The sequence below is a fragment of the Canis lupus genome, chromosome 8 (assembly GCF_003254725.2).
Source record: "Canis lupus dingo isolate Sandy chromosome 8, ASM325472v2, whole genome shotgun sequence".
Classification (NCBI taxonomy): domain Eukaryota; kingdom Metazoa; phylum Chordata; class Mammalia; order Carnivora; family Canidae; genus Canis; species Canis lupus.
In genome coordinates, this window is record NC_064250.1 from 46009624 (window position 1) to 46027997 (window position 18374).

Here is an 18374-nt window from a genome sequence, read left to right on the forward strand (position 1 = left end):
AGTGTCTGCCTTTCCCCTCTGCCCATGACTCCACACCCCTGCAGACCACCCTGCGACTACCGGCAGCCCAGGAGGGAGGAGGGCACTGGGCACTGGACACTGAGCTGAGCTGGAGAAGCCGTGGCCCCTAAGGAAAGAGAAAGTGGGAGGTGGTGGGGGAGGAGAAGACAGTTGAGCCTGTGTACTCAAAAGCCACTGCGAAGCAAAGAGGAGAGCTAATTTGCACTTTCAGGATCACACAGCAGTGCATGTTTAAAAAGGAGGGGAAATTGTCACTTTGTACATATATGGTATTTCTCGATTAACTTTTTTGATTAACTCTGAGATTACATTATAATTGTGGGCCATTGAAGTACACAGTAATTATCACAAAAATCACAGGGTGATTATGGTTTATTTCAGGCCAGTAAACTAAAGTGCTCCCAAGAGAGCCAAGAACCAGAAGTTACACAACAATTAATCTGTTACTTTTTACTTAGAGAGGTAATATGAAGTAATACAGGCTTGAAAAAAAAAAAAAAAAGAAAGAAAAAAAAAAAAAAACCTCTTATCTATGTTACTGACCAGAACATAAAGAATTTGTCTTTGTCACCTGTAATTTCCCTCTTGCAATTTGTGCCTCCCCCAGCTGAGGCCAGTGATATTTGCCTTCTGGATCTTGTCACATGCTAGGGATATTACTCTGCTTTAGAAAGCCAAGTGCTTTAAGTGACTTTTAAAACATGGGACATTTCTATTGACTGTCTCTAAAGCAAACTTTCAAATTTGACGATGAAACACTGCAAAGCCTATGGTTATATTCTTTCCTATAATATGAATGCAGTATCCACTTTGATGGGGGGGGCATGTCCATTGATAATTCAGCTCTGAATAATCTAAATCCTAATCATTCAAATGGACAGTTGGGTTCTGGTTCTCTCCTTGGGCCCAGCATGTTCATCCCACGTCTGTGATGATTTGTGGTCCAGCCTAGAACAAGTACTCTTCCCACGGGCTGATTTCTCGAAGTTTCCTTTGAGGGAATGGTCTGCCACATTTTACGGCTCTGCAGAGACCAGAGACCACACAGATGCCAAGAGCCCTGTGTGCACTAAGCTCCTAGAAACGAGAGCCTCTGATTTCCTTTCTTTGCTCTTTCAGGATAGATCGAAAAAAGGACAAGACAGAAAGGAAAATTTTGGATAGTCAAGAACGGGCCTTTTGGGATGTGCACAGGCCAGTGGTGAGAAAACTCTGCTTGGTTCTCTATGATTCTGTCTTGTTTTTTGTTTTCTTTCCCTCCTTCTTCACTCAAAAGAAAAGACTATCTTTAGCCACCAGGTGTCTCATTCTTAAAAGTAAAGTGAATTGCTAAACTTGGTGAAATTGGTTTTGCCATTCAGTCAATTTAATCTCGGTAGGTAGTGCAGAATGTATGACAGTTGCAGCTTTTAAAAATTATTCATCCATGAAAATATGGACTTGGAAAAGGAGAACCGTGGGAATTCCCCCTTAGGACCTCTGGGCCCCAGAAGTTTATAGCCCCAAATTAGGCAGTTTCTGTTTGTTTGTTTTTTTTCCATACATTTGGGTGTTCCCAAATTGGGTACATAAATATTTACAATTGTTAAACCTTCTTGTTGGACTGTCCCCTTTATTATGATATAGTGCCCTTCTTCACCTCTTATTTGTCTTTGGTTTTAAGTCTGGTTGTCCGATACAAGAATGGCTACTCTGGCTTTCTTTTGACATCCATTTGCATGATGGATGTTTCTCCATCCCCCCACTTTCAATAAGCAGTTTCCATTTCTACTGTCATTCAACTCTAAATCTTAGAATAATTCTTCTTCAAATGCAGCCCATTGTAGTATTCACGGTAGTTACCTTCTGCAAAGGAGCCGTGCATGCTGAATTAGTGAATGCTGAGCCATTATCCTGGGAGAAATCCAGGGTTAGGTTCCTGCCAGCTCCTCGATGCCATCTTGTCTTCAAGTGATCAATACATAACCATGTCGAAAGCCTGTTTCTGTTTAAAGACATCTTAGTCAATGTGTGTTGATTCATGAGTACTGAACTCACAGCCACCAGCACTATAGCTCATGCCTGAAGGGGGCTTACCTGACACACCTTGTTCTCTGACAGGCACCGCACGGCCTTCTTGCAAGCAGGTACACTAGACGACACCACACTATGCTTGGGGGGCATGTTAAATAGCAAAATCACCAACCAGAAGCACAGAAACGTGGAAAAGTTGGTCCTAAATAGACTGTGAAAAGGACACTGGTTTACATTAAGAGATGAAACAAGAAGCCTCTCTTGGAACGGGCACGTGGGGGCATTCACAATTTCTGCTGTTTGCACCTGTCCATGAATGATCACAAATGTACCACAAATATGGATTTGGGGGTTATAAATAGAATTTAGCTCATAGGTCAGTTCACAAATACAAAATCCCATGCATAATGAGGTTCGACTGTATTTCGAATTTCCTATGATTAAAACAACTCTCGCATTTTCTTCATAAAATGGAACTAAAATGAGGAAACTATGCCAGTCCTTCCTAAAAGCTGGTCAAAAGAAAAACCCAAAAGCAATTCCCCATCGTGCTATTGGATTGCGGATAGATGGTCAATTAATGTCTAGTAAACAAAGGCTGTGGCTAAATCTATCTGGCCACTCTGAATAAGAAGTTTGCTCTTATAAACTGCACATTCTATCCTCTACATGTCACCCCCTACATAATGGGACGTAGGCTTTTATATTTCATATGGGAACTCTGTGCAGAAACACATAATGAAGACGAAACATCTTGGTAAAAGGCATTGTAAATGGCCAAGTAGAGATAATCATGTATGGTCTGTAATGGGAAAGACAAAGACTGGGTCTGATGATGTTATTTGAGTCACACTGAAAGGTGTGATTTTCACTTAGTAATTTATATGATGATTCTCTTTTTCCTCAGCCAGGCTGTGTGAACACAACAGAAATGGACATCAGAAAATGCCGGCGTCTGAAGAACCCACAAAAGGTTAAAAAGGTTCGCTGGTTTAGCTGAATTAAAAATTCTTGACGCAAATAGCCCTTCTGTTTCTGGTACTGTTCAAACAGTCATTTGCTATTTGTTAATTCTACCCCGTTTTGTCCTTTGAAACCATTTCATTCATTCATTCTACAAATATTTGTGGAGTGGCTGGTGTGTACTTGGCACCGTTCTTGCTGCTGAAATAAGGTGGTGAGAGTCGTCATAAAGCCTACAGTCTGGTAGGGGGGTGGGGAGAGGTGAACCCCCAGGCAGAAGTGTCAGGAGGGCTGCGTCAGGGAAATGTTGAATGGCACCAGGAGGGGGGTTGGGGGTACCCCACACTGGGGGCTTTCTAAGGGCTTCCAAAGCAGGCTCAAGTGTGCTGAAGCGTGCAGGTTAAGTAGCAGTTGGCTCTGGAGAGAAAAAGAAACTAAAGGAACAAAAATTATCAAAGTCCCACAGGTGAAGGTGAGCTTTATACTTTGAAAGTCCTTTATATAGCTAGATCATCCAAATTCAAATCACCATCACACCCAACTGTGAATGGGCCAGTGATCATTTGTGTTTCACTGTCCTTGAAGGGACAGTGGCCATGGTATACTCAAGGGTGCCACACTCAGCCCACCTCACCATTGACATATCCCAACTTCACAACAGCACCAGGGACCATATTGTAGAAAAACATGTCTCTCCCCCATAATACGAATTTCAAAAGGTTAGAGATGTAACCCCCAGACATTCCTAATTCTTGTAATAACCAATGCTCTCCTTTTGTCAAACACACACACACACACACACACACACACACACACACACACACACAATATGATATGTATATCAACTTTTTGAATCTATTTACATATTTTATTCTTTGGATAGTCATGCCCTTGTATGTATTAGACTTTATGATGTTCATCTTAAAACATCCTCATTTAATCTTTAAGGGCCCCCTAATTCTAATATTCCAGAATTTCATGGAGCTCACATCTACTCTATCTGAGCCCTTCCTGATTTTACAGATTTCAGCTATACATTGCATAGCCTTTGGGGTTTCATTTCATTCCCAAAGCAAAGATTGTCTTTCATTTGTCTCTAGCACAAGGACCAGCTTAATAAGCAGCCATAGCATGCAGAGAAACTGAGGCCAGAGACCTGTTTGGCTGAAAAGGAAAGAATCTGAAACCCTGCCATCTCAGATTTGTACCAGATGAGCATGTCATCTGCTGGGGAACAGAAAATCTAGAGAGGATCTTTTGTGTAACTCTCAACAGTTGTTCTTGAAACTTCTTGTGCCTTAGAATCACCTGGGCCCTTTGATAAAAGTGCAGGTTCCCAAACCCCACCCACAATGACTCCGATTCAGTAGGTGTGGGGTGGGGCTCAGCAATGTGCTTCTTTACCAAGTACCCCCAGATCATTCCTTGCAGATGGTCTATGGACCATATGTGGAGACACACTGATATTCAAGAGACTGTTGCAGCCTAGTGAAAGGAAAGCTCTTCTCACAGTGCTCGCCCAAAGATGGGACAGGCTGCCTCGAGAGGAAGAGCTCCCTTCACTGTAGAAATTTGCTTGGAGGCTGATCACTTACTGTCAGGATGTCACAGAAGGGATAGGAAGCATCAAATGAGCTCTTGCATTGCCTACCCTGAGGCGCCCTGCAATTCTGAGGGTGCGTGATTCTGTGTTCTTGCTTCTTCTCTAGTCTGTGTATGGCGTGACTGAAGAATCCCAGTCGCAAAGCCCCGTGCACATACCCAGTCAACCAATCAGGAAAACTACAAAAGAGGACATCCGGAAACAGGTGAATGAATTGACTACTGCACTCCCAGGAGGAGACGTGGCCAGTTTGAAAACCCTTTGAATGTTCACCTCTGAAGGCTGAGTGAGCTTTGAGTTCCTGGAAACCACAGTGGAACCCAGCTGTGGATGACTTGAACCTCTGAGTGCTGTGTGTGAACAACCCATGGAAGCTTGAGAGGAAAAATGCTCTACCAAGCTCCCCCCAGCAGTTATTAGAGAAGCACGTAACAGAGTTGCCCCAATGCCTCGGGGTGACTGCTATAGTCAGGGTTCCCACAGAATAATATGGGGGCTGAAGGGGGAAGGGGCGGACTGGTGTCACAGGGTCCTTAACATAGTAATGCACTGACAGAGTAAGCCAGCTCAGAACCACCGACTTTATTGCTATGATTCAAAAGGCAAGTTTACAAATAAAGCCATCCTCACTCTCAGAACCACTTCAGCATCACTTGGTTCAGTGTTGTCTTCCTTCATGATGAGAAGCTAACTGGTCAACCCAGGTCAGCAGACAATGGCTAATTACATTACTCCTTTCTAGAGTTCACTGGCAATCAAGTAACTTTAGGATCTTTACATTATGTTTTACTGGCTTCTGGCAGTGGTGGTGGGGGGTCCTGAGGTGCCTGCCCTTGACAAGTTTATTTTGGGTGGGGAAGAGGAAACAGATGTAGGCAAAGAAGCTATTTGATGATCTAGTCAAGTATACCAAGCACATGGTGGGTGTGATGTAGGTGTGAAGGGTGCACAGAGGGAACTCACTAGAAATTAGTCCACCCAGATATTTACAGTGCCTGTAAGTGTTGCTAAGCTTTGTAGGATATACACCACTGCCTCTAAGTTTGCAATCACTTTTGGGAGTCAAGACTTAGGCTACCACCCAGTACAGAAGAATATTGACATAGGCTAAATCGTAGAGTATGATTCCTGAGTGTGGTGGAAATTTCCAAAAGAGCAAATGATCATTGGAATACAAAGCTGGAGGGTTGGCAAAGGCTGGCCAGAGATGCTGCTGTTTGGATATTTTTGGAAATACAAGGTTTGGGTTCATGGGGTGAAGGGTGAAAAAAAAAAAGTTTGGTCTTAACACCTCTGTTCTATCTTTCCCCAGATAACATTTTTGAATGCACAGATTGACAGACATTGTTTAAAAATGTCCAAAGTGGCTGAAAGGTATGTTTCTCCTCAATAATATTACTACTTTCTTCTAATTTAACAAAAGAGAAGTGTGACGGGGTCGTGGCTAACAAGTATGCACCACGTCAAGAGGCAGACTGTAGTCATTTCTTAAACTGATGAGTAAAAAAAACCGCAGGCCCTTGTGCGAGTACAGCTAAGACAGCAGACCTCCCTTGAGTGATGTCAAGAAATGTTTTGTTGCTGAAGCTTTTCAGGGGTGACCACGGGACCCTGTCAATCTAGGAAGAATGTCCTTAAAAGCTACATAATGCATTTTTGCCTTCAGCCTCTTGATTAATTCAAATAGAATTGCTCCCTTTTCAGCTATAAAATGCCCAGGTTCACTTTATAGGGGGAAGATATTATGTGTGCCCCTTTGAGGTGCTGGCCACGCAAACAGGAGGGGGCTGGGCCATCAGGAGGCGTTCCACCTCCACACACCATCAACCACAGAACTGCATCAAATCAACTGTAAAGAAAATATTTGGCACCTCCAGCCTGGCTTCCTCAGGAGCATTTGTGCTACAATCTGCACCGGTAGCTGGTTCCACTCCCACTCCGTTAACTCATGGGAAACTCAATTTTGTCAACTAAATGGTCTGTTTTTAAAATTCTCAGTGAAGAGGAGAGACCACCTGGGGAATCTGTTATGGAATAAATCTGATCGGACAGTCCCAAACTGAACGTTTGTTCAGCCATATGCTACTGTTGAAGCGATGACCAGTATCCGAGGGATCAAGGGCTTATGCTGGGTCTTAGCATTTCCTGGATATCACAGTAAAGTGGATCCTTTAAACCCAGCTCACACAGAGGGCTGGCTGTGTGTTCAACCTGTGAGCCTTTCTCTGCTGGCCCCAGGTTGATCTGTATGTTCTTTCTAGATAAATAACAACAAATCGAGGCTAAGAAAATTCTACTCCCAAACCCAAACCCCTCAGTGAACATCCTGTGTTCAGGGGGCCAAGGGCAGCCCTGGATTTGCACTGGCATCTCTGATGGCATCTCATATCTACTCTGGGACTTAATGATAGTGTCACTATTGATATTCTGGGCAATCTTGTGCATTTTAGGATAGCATCCCCGACTTCTTCCAGCTAGATGCCAAAACCCACATCACAACTGTGACAACCAAAAAAAGTCTTCAGACATCATCAAACGTTCCCAGGGCAGGGCCAGAGGGGAGGCAGCATCAAGTCATCGAGATTCCCAGTAAGAGTTACCGAGATTCCCATTTTCCCTAACACAAGTACTTTGGCAGGTGGCCACTGACTGGAGCTCAGTTTGACTTCGACACAGATTGCTGTGGAGTCAGGGCTGCAGCTGACTCTGCAAGTCACAGAGCACCCCCTCTGCCCCCCTCTACTGTCATGATGCGGGGCTTCCCAAGTACCAGGCTCTAAAGTTGCTTTTCCCATCTCACTGTGGTTGCCTTTGTTCCAGAGAGTGCCCTTGAGTGAGGTAGCAGGATGACCTTGACTGCATTGGTGCTAGAGCCTGCAAGGGACTCTGCGCTTCTTTCTCTGTGGAAGAGCGACAGGAACGATTATTCTTGTGTGCTGGGGGGATCAGTGCTAGTAATGCCTGGCCTTCAAAGGGCACATATGAGTTTGCAGTCCTAAGAGAGCAATGTGGGGGCGGCTAGAGGGAGCATCTTCACTTGGGTCAAGTCACGCAGGTCCAGTGGTTTTGAGCAGGACAGTCCAGGCAAGGAGGGGTTCAGAATGGGTTTCTCAAACCCTAGCTCTGGGGATTTGGATTCAGTGACTCCAGGTAGATCCAGAGGAGCCTGCATTTTGAATAATCTGCAAGAGGACTGACCAGGTCTTTGAGAATTTGGGGGAATTTGGAGGGAATTTGCCACTGCCTGGCCCTCACTGACCTGAGAGCTCACAGGCAAAGAGGCATCCAACTTTGTCTGATCTCTGGGGGATATGGGGAAAGAGCCTGAACCGAGCAGCCTGAGGGAAGCCCACTGACTCCAGGCAGGTGTGCTGAGGCCTGAGGCCGGCCAGGGAGACAGTCCAGGTGGGGCGGGGAGCCTGGCAGGGCCTACTGTTTGTTTGTTTACTGCTGTCAGGAAGGGCCCCACCTGATAGCATCTCATTATGCCTGAGAGGCTGCTCCCCTGGCACTGGAGAGATTATTCCAAGGAGCCACTCCGCACTCCTAGCTCCGAGCTTCAGGAGTCTCCTCCCAGCAGAGACTAGATTTTATTCCCAGCAGCAATAACTGGCAACTTTTCAATGTGACACAAGGGTTTTTCATTAGAACCACAAGGAAACTCCCAGATAGAGAGGAGGAGGGAGAGGAGCCGGGTGTGAGCAGGAGATAAAGCAGCCTGGAGCCTTGGCCTGTCAGCGGCTCAGTGGGGGCGGGGACAGGGAGGCGGTGCTGGCAGCTGGCCTTGGGTGCGACTGCTCTGCTTCCCAAAGCTGAAAGCTGAGCTGTCTCAGGTGGGCACACACGTCCCCATGCCGGGTGTGCTTTCCCTGGGCCTGCGGCCGGTGATGGGTGGGGATTAGCCATCAGGCAAAGGACCTCGTCCATGTCATGCATGCAGTTCCCCGGGAGCTGATGCTGGGGAGAGGCATGAGGGCTGGTGATGGTGAAGATCCGGTTCCAAAAAGGCAGGAGTCAGGATTGGGTCAAAGGTTTTGGCCACACCCACCCACTCCCCAGAAGGGAATAAGGAAACTTGGCCTACTGAAGGAACAGAGCAGAACAATGTAGAGGATGGGTGTGGAGCCAGCCATCGGGCTTGTGATCCTGCCTCTGTCATTTCTAACTGTGTGACCTTGGGCTGCTTGCTTCATTTCTCTGCCCCTCTGCTACTTCCTTAAAGGAGAGAGAGCAGTAGCACTTAACTTAGAGGGTTAATGAGCTCATCCAGGGCAGGAGCTTCACCCAGTCCTTGGCACTTGCTATATTTGCAATAAATATGAACCTTTATTATGGTTTTCCCCTGTGGTGCTTAATGGTGTCTTGGAAAGAAGCAGAAATCAAGGACGTGGAACAGAATGAACTGGGTGCGTGGTGTTCAAAGGAAGGAACAAAGGGCAAGCCAAGGAGTGAAGCTGGTCCTGCAGATGGCAGCTTTGTGCTAATGCACTCTTTCCACCCTGTCTCTTTTCCGTCTGCTGCACAGAGAGCCCTACGAAGGCCCTGCAGTCCACAGTCTGTGTGTCTGCCCTCGGGTGCCTCTGATAGCACCACTAATCTGGCACCTTTGAGGAAGGAAGGGCCAGATGGGGAGAGTTCGGTTCTTCTGTGCAAATCTTCTCAGGTCGTTCTGGTTTCAACTGTGCTGTCCCATTGTCACCATGAGTGGTTTCAGGCCAACATCGTGGCAACCAATCTCCATTTCCCAGCCTATGCTCCTTTTGCACCTGGAAATAATACAAAGTCCTATCTGTTACCTGATTTTTGCTTTGGATAATATGGTCTCCACACACACAAATGAATTTCCCAGATAAATAACATTTAACACCTTAAGCTTTTTATGTGAACTATTTTAAATGAGAATCTTTTACTTTAAAAAAAAAGATTTATTTATTACAGAGAGAGAAAGGGAGAGTCTCAAGCAGACTCCACACTGAGCACAGAGCCCAACACAGGGCTCGATCTCACCACCCTGAGATCACCACCTGAGCCAAAACCAAGAGTCAGATGCCCAACTGACTGCACCACCCCAGTGCCCCAAAATGAGCATCTTTCTTAAGTAAGGTTCATGCATTTGCCTTCTTAAAGAAAGGACACTATTTTTCAGTTAGTTTTCCTAGATGACTTTTATACTGTGCTTTAAAACCACCAGTGGGGCAGCCCCGGTGGCGCAGCGGTTTGGCGCCGCCTGCAGCCCAGGGCATGATCCTGGAGACCCTGGATCGAGTCCCACATCAGGCTCTCTGTATGATGCCTGCTTCTCCCTCTGCCTGTGTCTCTGCCTCTCTATCTCTCTCTCTCATGAATGAATAAATAAATAAAAAAAAACACCAGTGATCAAGGTCTTACAAAGTGCCACAAACTGCTTCCCTTTCCCTAAATAGCCTCAGACCATTACAACCTTTGAGTGTCTGTTTCTGCTTTTTTAGTTATTGGTTTGTTTTCTTGTTCCCAGTCAACAATCTATAGCAGACCAGGTGTTTCAGTTAGATATCGCTGAGTAACAACTGGCCTCAAAACCTAGTGGCTTCAAACAACAGGCATTTGCTACTGCTCACATGATTATGTGCCAGCTGGCTCCACTGGGTTCATGCTTGCATCCGTGTGCAGCCGTGGATTGGGGAGGCAGCTCTGGGATCATCTTGGCTTCAGCTGGTTTAGGATAACCTCAGCTGAGATACCGGGCTCTCCTTCACATAGTCTCTCATCCTCCAGCTCACATGAGAATAGCAGAATTTCAAGAGAGCGTAGAAGCAGGCAGAGCTTCTTGAGGCTGGGAACTGGCACTCTCACTTCTGCTGTATTTTATTGGCAAACACATGCCACAAGCCCAGACCAGATTCTAGGGCTGGAGAAATAGACTCTTTTTTAAAATTGATCTGCTATACCAGGAAATCAAATGACCAAGTTCCTTAGCCTTGGTCCTAAAGCAAGAATAAAGAGTTTTTTCCAAGGGGTGTGCTCTTCTGAATTCAGATGATGAGCCTCAAGGCATAGGGTTTATGTCCTTGTAAACTCTGCTCAGAGGCCCTTTGGGTCGTATATCTCACCAGTGTTCCCTCAGTAGTTAAAGTTACCAAATAAAAGAAGTCTTTTTTTTTTTTTTTTTTTAATTTTTTTTTTTATTTATTTATGATAGTCACAGAGAGAGAGAGAGAGAGAGGCAGAGACACAGGCAGAGGGAGAAGCAGGCTCCATGCACCGGGAGCCTGATGTGGGATTCGATCCTGGGTCTCCAGGATCGCGCCCTGGGCCAAAGGCAGGCGCCAAACCGCTGCGCCACCCAGGGATCCCCAAATAAAAGAAGTCTTACTGTCCTTTGCCAGAGTTCTGAAGGGAGCCCCCTTTTTACTTACCCAAGCCTTATAGCACTTGACAAACCAATTTGGGAATGCAAAACTCTATACATTTTAGTTCCATTTTAGTTCAGCATTTGCCTGAAAAGTCTCTATGTTTTGTAGGGTTTCTGCAAAGACTTCTCCCCATTCACAGGGGCACTGAGCTATGCCCAATCACTGCAGGAGTCACGCCACGCTGCCCCACACAGAGAGATCGAGTTGTCTCATTCCATATCCGCCTGTGTGCTTGGCTGTCCTTACCCTATCCCTGGGAGTCATTTGTGCACCACAGCTGACTGCTGAATTGGTTTTTTACATCATCTTGCTTGTCCATCTTAGGATCGCGGCTACTCTCTGAAACTGGATTCTGGTTCCTTCTCTGCCTCCCAGCCCTCCACGATCATGAAATGTAATTAACGAAATGAGATAAGACAGCAAGGGGCTGGATACCCTAAGGGTTATTAAAAACCTACTAGGGTGATGGAAGTCCAGGAACTTAATGCCTAATGATAATTTCGGGGAAGGAAAAAAGAGGCCAAAGAGGTCATTGCAACGTGGCCTTTATGTGATTCCAGACACCGTGAGATCCTTGCTTCTCCTTTTTCCCAGCCCACTTTAGGTGACAGAGAAGGAAAGATCAGAGGCAATGTAATAGCCAGGGCGATTGTATCCAGACCAAGACCTAGAAGCGCTGAAATATCTGGCCTGGTATATACTCTTCTTTCTGAGGGGCTAATTTCAGCTTCACGTCCCTTCACTCATCCCAAGTTTCCCCAAGGAATCTATTTTCTCTTGGTGATCCCCAATTTAGGAGTTCTTTATATCTTCTCTTTTTCTCACCTTCTCCAGTGTGAAAAAAAATGTGATGAATGAATGAATGAATGAATGAATGAATGAATGAATAATGTTGCTCTTTGCTCTCCACAGTGCTACTTGGCTTTTCCCTTCCCTCTCTAGCCAGAGCCTCTTCCTATCCTGGTTCTCTTTAGTGCAGAGTCTGGAAAACTGCACATACAGTTTGAGGGGCTGCAAACACACTCTTCTAGTCACCTTTTCCACATTCAATTTCCAGGTTTCCTCCCCCTGTAGAGGCCCCAATTTCCTAATGAGTGCTGTAGCACCTTTGTATTATATTTCTAAAGTAGGAGTGATGGTCACTGGCCCAAAATGCTTTATACTCGATGCCTTCTTGTCCCACAGCTGCAAGCCATCCCCCACTGTCCATCTCCCTGGTCTCTGTGTCTCCATCTTCTCTCCCATCTGCTCTGTGGACCACAATCCATACGTGTGCATCACTCTAGGGGTACCTTCCAGGCACCCCTCAACCCATCACTTTTTCCTCCAACTCACCTTACTTTTTTTGTCATATTCTTTACAAAATGTAGCAAAATTATGTCATTATTTTTTGCTAAGGGAGAAAGGATGAATTCTAAAACTTCTCTCTCAGATTGTTTTAAGTAGTTGGACTAAAAGTTTTCTAAATTTGCTATTGTTATTTCTTTCCTCTCTAGGTTTATCAAAAGTGGAACCTAATTAACAAACTGTGTTAATAACCCCTTATTATATACATACAATTAGTTGACCCTTGAACAACGCAAGTTTGAACTCCACTCATACACAGAATTTTTTCAATAAATATAGGACAGTACTATAAATGTATTTTCTCTTCCTTATGATTTTCTTAACATTTTCTTTTTTCTGCTTTATTGTAAGAATACAGCACATCATACATATAACATACAAAATATGAATTGTTTATATTATTGGTAAGGCTTTAATCAATAGTAGCTATTAGCAGTTAAGTTTGGGGGAGTCAAAAGCTGTATGGATTTTTGACCGCACAGGGGTTCAGTGCTCCAACTCCCATGTTGTTCATGTTGTTCAAGGGTCAACTGTAATATATATAACATATATGTCATATATATGAGTCCTCATATATAAAATATGTATATGTGTGTGTGCGTGGATATGTATATATGTGTGTTTATAGTAACCCATGACTACTAGTTAAAGTTGTTAGAAGCCATGACTTTGCTCTGAGCTCAATGTGAGCATCATCCTGTGATCCAGAGAGCTGTTCACTATTTCATGGCACTTGTAGTTCAATAATATTGACTGAATGACTGACCATGGGCTCTACTCTTGACAGCCAGATGGTGAATTTCTTCCCCTTTCTACAAGGAAATGGAAAGAACTATGGGGATAAATTGGTCAGCTCCACACTCCACCCAGGAACCAGTTCAAAGCACCTGATGATGGTGGATAGCCTTTTTGCTAATGACTGGTGTGTCAGCATCTTCTAATGATGTGAGAATTTGGCATTTGATAATAACAACACCATATACTAATCAGAAGGAGGCAGAAATAAAGGGACAAGGATGTTAAAACTGCTCAGTGAGAAGTCATGTTCCTAATGGACTTCCCCTGGATTTCTTGTATTTAGTTTTTTTCCATTTCTTCCTGTACTAGTTAGCTCAGGTGGCCATAACAAAATACCACAGACTGGGTGACATAAACAACAGACATCTATTTTCTCACAGTACCAGAAGTTGGAAGTCTATGATCAAGGTGCCAGCAGGGCTGGTTTCTGGTGGGGCCTCTTTTCTTGACTTGCAGATGGCCCCCTGCTTGCTGTGTCCTCACATGGCCTTTCCTCTGTGCACACACACACAGGCAAGAGAGCTCTGGTATCTCTTCCTCTCTTTATGATGAAAGTCCTAGCAAAACAGAGCCCCACCCATGACTTCATTTAATCTTAGGCTCTATCTTCAAAACAATCACATTGCAGGGTTAGAGCTTCAACCTAAGAAATTTGGTTGCAGGGGGTGGGTGGCAGGACAATTCAGTCTGTAACACTTCCCTGTTCTGCCTTAGGCCCACCCACATACCCAAGGATCTGTGAGCATTGTTGCTTGTATGCTATCGTGTGCCAGCTGTCTGCATAGCTCTTTCCTTGCCTCTCTGTTCTCTCTCTATGCTTTTCCTATCCAACTCAAGTCTTCCTGTAGTCATTGATGTTGACTTTGGACTCAAACTTTCTATCAACCACTGCTACCTCCCTCATTGCCTACTGGCCCATTTAATTGCCTTTGTGTGTCTCCAGGAGACTCTAGTATCTTGTCTGTGCACTGCAAGGAAGTGCATGTTCTGGGGGAAAAGAAGCCTCTCTAGCTAATGCTACAAAGAGCTGCCTTCATTAACTGCCCTTCACATTTCCATCACCTCCATCCTTTTTTTTCAATTGTATTGCTTTGTTGCCAAGCAATAGAACCCCAGCTTGAACCCAGTTCAGCTAAAAAGAGCATGTGCTGACCCACAGAATACGAGGAGGAGCTGCAGAATTGAGCTCTGGGATGACCAGCGATACCACTAGGCTTAAGAATAGCTGGATCCAGGGGGTACCTGGTGACTCAGTCAGTTGAGTTGACTCTTGATCTCAGCTTGGGTCTTGATCTCAGGGTCATGAGTTCTAGCCTCATGTGAGTGTGGAGCCTACAAAAAAAAAGAAGAAAAAAAAGAAAAAGAAAGAAAGAAAGAGAAAGAAAGAAAGAAAGAAAGAAAGAAAGAAAGAAGAAAGAAAGAAAGAAGAAAGGAAGAAAGAAAGAAGGAAGAAAGAGAAAGAGAGAGAGAAAGAAAAGAAAGAAAGAAAGAAAGAAAGAAAGAAAGAAAGAAAGAAAGAAAGAAAGAAAGAAAAAGAATGAATAGCAGGAGCAAATAAATAATAGCTCAACACTCCCAAGACTCCTTCACTACTTGTCCTGCCCCACTTTCCACGTTGGCCTCATCATCTTTCATCACAGACAGGTGTTAGAAAACAGGACTGTCTCCAGTCCCTGAACTTTGTGACTACAGATCCTACACTTGAAGCTAGAGAAAGAGAGTATTAGCCCAGCTTTGGTCAGTAAGGTATCCATTCAACTGTGGCCAGGAGCACAGTTTATAAGTACATGGCAGCGCCTAAAGTAGCCCTGGTGCAGCCCTATGTGTTGGGGTGCAATTCCCAGAAGATAGGTAAAACTGAGCAAGAACCCAGAGATGTCTTCTGGGCTAGTTCATGCATTCTGGAGGGCTACTCACCACCCAGGATCCCTAGCTGCTTCACTCAAACCCCAAGTGACACAGCACAGGGGTCAACCTAACCAAGTACACTCACTATATTCCTGGATGGCATTTCTGTCTCCATTTGTACCTTTTTTCACACCTAAGAAATGGCGTTGCACAGCCCTGGTGCAGACCCAAAGGTATTCTCTCTGCATGAAGCTTAGATCTTATCCTAGGTAACCAACCCTTTGTTTCTTTCCTCTGTATCCCACTTTGGGGATACCTTTAGGATACCTTCTTAGCATAAAACCTCCAGGAGAGATGAAAGAGACAAGAGAGCAGGGACAAGATGAGCAGTGCTTGCTTTTACTCCACCCCTTGTATGGTTTCTGGCCGGTCTCATGGTGTTGAGAAGCATAGGGAAGAGGAGAGCCCCTTCCATCTCTTCCTGGTGTGGGGTACTCTTTCACCTTCTCTCAATCCTCTGCCACCACAATTATGGAGTTAACCTTCTCTGCCCCTCTCTCTGAGAAGGATCAACCCCCCAAAAGTTAGGAGAGGAGTTAAGGCGACGGACTACTAAGAGCCAAAGCCACTCAGAGGAACCTCCAAGAGAAGGCACTTTGCTGTCTCCTGTCTTTTCCATGCAGTGGTGACAAACAGGACACAGGCAAGCATAGATTCATGAACACTGAGTTTATTTGCATAGGTTGTAACAATGACAGTCCAATAAAACATGTTGGTGCCATTCCTAAAAAGTCCATGCCGGCCTTGTATACACCTTTTACCTACCGGCACACCCTCTGTTAAGTGACTTCATTCTCTACCTTCTGGACAAATGCCTCTCATATTACACCTGTGGAAGATAGAATAATAGTCCCTCAAAGATGCCCAGGTCCTAATCCCCAGAATCTATAACTGTGTTAGGTTACACGGCAAAGGGGGATTATGTTTGCAGATGGAATTAAGGTTAGTAATCAGTTAACCTAACATAAGGGGATTACCCTGGATTATCCAGGTGGGCCCAGTGTGACTAAGAGACTCTTTGTTGTAGACAAGGGAGGCAGAAAGGTCAGTGTCAGAGTGATGTGACATGAGCCACCCTTGACCAGGTATTGCTGGATTTGAAGAGGCTCCCCAGGAGCCAAGAAATATGGGATACCACTACTAGATGGGAGGGAAAGGCAAGGAAATGTATTCTCCCCTTGAGCCTCCAGAAGGAACATGATCCTGCTAACACCTTGACTTTAGTCCCACCATGTCCATTTCAGACTTCTGACCCCTTAGAACTATAAGATAATACATTTGTGCTTTTAAGTATGTAGCAGTTTGTTCCAGCAGCTGTAAGAAACTAATATACCATCCAATATCTCACTTCCTCTTAGAATCTCAAGATCTTCCTTTCTAAACTACCTTTAAAAATGTCCACGTCTTGGGCAGCCCGGGTGGCTCAGCGGTTTAGCACCACCCTCAGCCCAGGGCCTGATCCTGGGGACCCAGGATCGAGTCCCATGTCAGGCTCCCTGCATGGAGCCTGCTTCTCCCTCTGCCTGTGTCTCTGCCTTTCTCTCTCTCTCTCTCTCTCTCTCTCTCATAAATAAAATAAAATCTTTTTTAAAAAAAAAAAGTCCATGTCTCAGGGCACCTGAGTGGCTCAGTTGGTTAAGCATCCAGCTCTTGGTTTCATTTCAGGTCATAATCTCAGGGTCGTGAGATTGAACCCCTTGTCGGGCTCTGCATTCAGTGGGGAGTCTGCTTGAGATTCTCTCTCTCCCTCTGCCCCTCCCTACTCCCTCTTTAAAAAAACAAACAAATTCCAAGTCTCTTGCTTGGTCAGAAGGTCCTGGTGTAGCCCTAATTCTTTTCTTTTTTAAAAAAGATTTTATTTATTTATTCATGAGAGACACAGAGAGAGAGAGGGAGGCAGAGACACAGGCAGAGGGAGAAGCAGGCTCCATGTAGGGAGCTTGATGCGGGACTTGATCCCAGGACTCCAGGATCATGCCCTGGGCCAAAGGCAGGTGCCAAGCCACTGAGCCACCCAGGGATCCCCAGCCCTGTCTAATTCTGATGATTCAGTCAGTACATCCCACTTCTACCAATAAAATATTACATTCAAAATGCACATACTATCTTCTTTACAAAGCCTCCAACCAACTTTATTTATGTAGCTATACTCTAACAAAATCGCTGTGTGTCTTCCAATACAACAAACTTCCCTGTTGATCAATGCTGTCTACCATCGGCGCTGGTTGACTGATTAGGGATCATGCTGATTTGTTCTCTGTTGCTTCGGTGCATATTGCAGGACTTCTGTAGGAGGTTCTTACCTCTCTCTTCACGTGTTCTTCCACATATAGCCAGGGTCCCATCTGAACTCTGCTCTGAGAAAGCACGATGCGGGGTGAGGCCATAGGAACTTCATTCACACCTAATGCCGGTTCCATAGTCCTATCTCCTGCTCTTAATTTCAGTGGTTACAAAAATCCCTCCTTGGGCTCTCAACCACTTCTCTAGAACCATCATCATCATTAATCTCACCACCTCTTCTCCACCTTCTGAAGATATCCCCTAATTTCTCTTAAAGAGACCTGGCTGAGAGCCAATGTTTCATTACAACTTGTGTCCTCCTAGCTGTTCCCTGGCCTTGTAAGGTGCTGCCGCCTTGGGCTGGCCAGCACAGCAGCTGTCTTCATTAGGCAATGACTAACAGGCCGCCGAAAGGCAGGCTCCCCCGAGTGCCTGAGTACTCAGAATTCTCACCCAGCCTCTCCTGAGCCTCTCTTGCCTCCCCTCACCCCAGGTACTTCTGCTGGGCTCCATCCAGGAACCTAGGTATGGCATGGCCGGTCAGACCTGCCTTCACCAGTTGTAGGTGTGGCCACATAAAACAAGCTGGAGTGGCATCCAGTGCAACCTCTAGCCCATCTCACAGAAATCTGAGGAGGGGTAAGGAAGGCAGGGGAGGAAATCTTGTTTTCCCATCTCCATGTGTTATTACTTGAGGGAAATCCATTTCTGGTTTTTAAAAACATCCTCCAAGACACGTGGTGGCTCAGTGGTTGAGTTTCTGCTTTCGACTCAGGTCCTGATCCCAGGATCCCAGGATCCCAGGATCGAGTCCCATATCCCCGCAGGGAGCCTGCTTCTCTTTCTGTGTATGTCTCTCTGTGTCTGTCATGAATAAATAAATAGAATCTTTTTTAAAAATTAAATTAAAAAATAAAATAATTTTTAAAATCCTCCATAACTTGAAATTAGTTCGGAGACACACTCCCCCACTCCAAACACACATACCCTTTGCCTTGGGTTGCTTAGGTAGAAGTCTTTCATTTGAGATTGGGGCCACTGGAGAC

General features: G+C 45.1%; 1 protein-coding gene across 18 annotated transcripts in view; it reads left to right on the forward strand.

Annotated features, from left to right (window-relative positions):
- The window catches only part of RGS6 (regulator of G protein signaling 6), a 580135-nt gene that overhangs the window by 494874 nt on the left and 66887 nt on the right, over positions 1-18374 (forward strand). For all 18 annotated transcript variants that reach the window (XR_007412708.1, XM_049113649.1, XM_025443423.3 and 15 more), the window contains 4 exons: positions 1141-1222; positions 2942-3016; positions 4707-4805; positions 5913-5974. Coding sequence is in view for 17 of the 18 variants with exons in the window: in XM_049113649.1 (XP_048969606.1) it covers positions 1141-1222; positions 2942-3016; positions 4707-4805; positions 5913-5974 (318 nt within the window). In the remaining variant the exon portion in view is untranslated. The remainder of the gene's footprint in view (positions 1-1140; positions 1223-2941; positions 3017-4706; positions 4806-5912; positions 5975-18374) is intronic.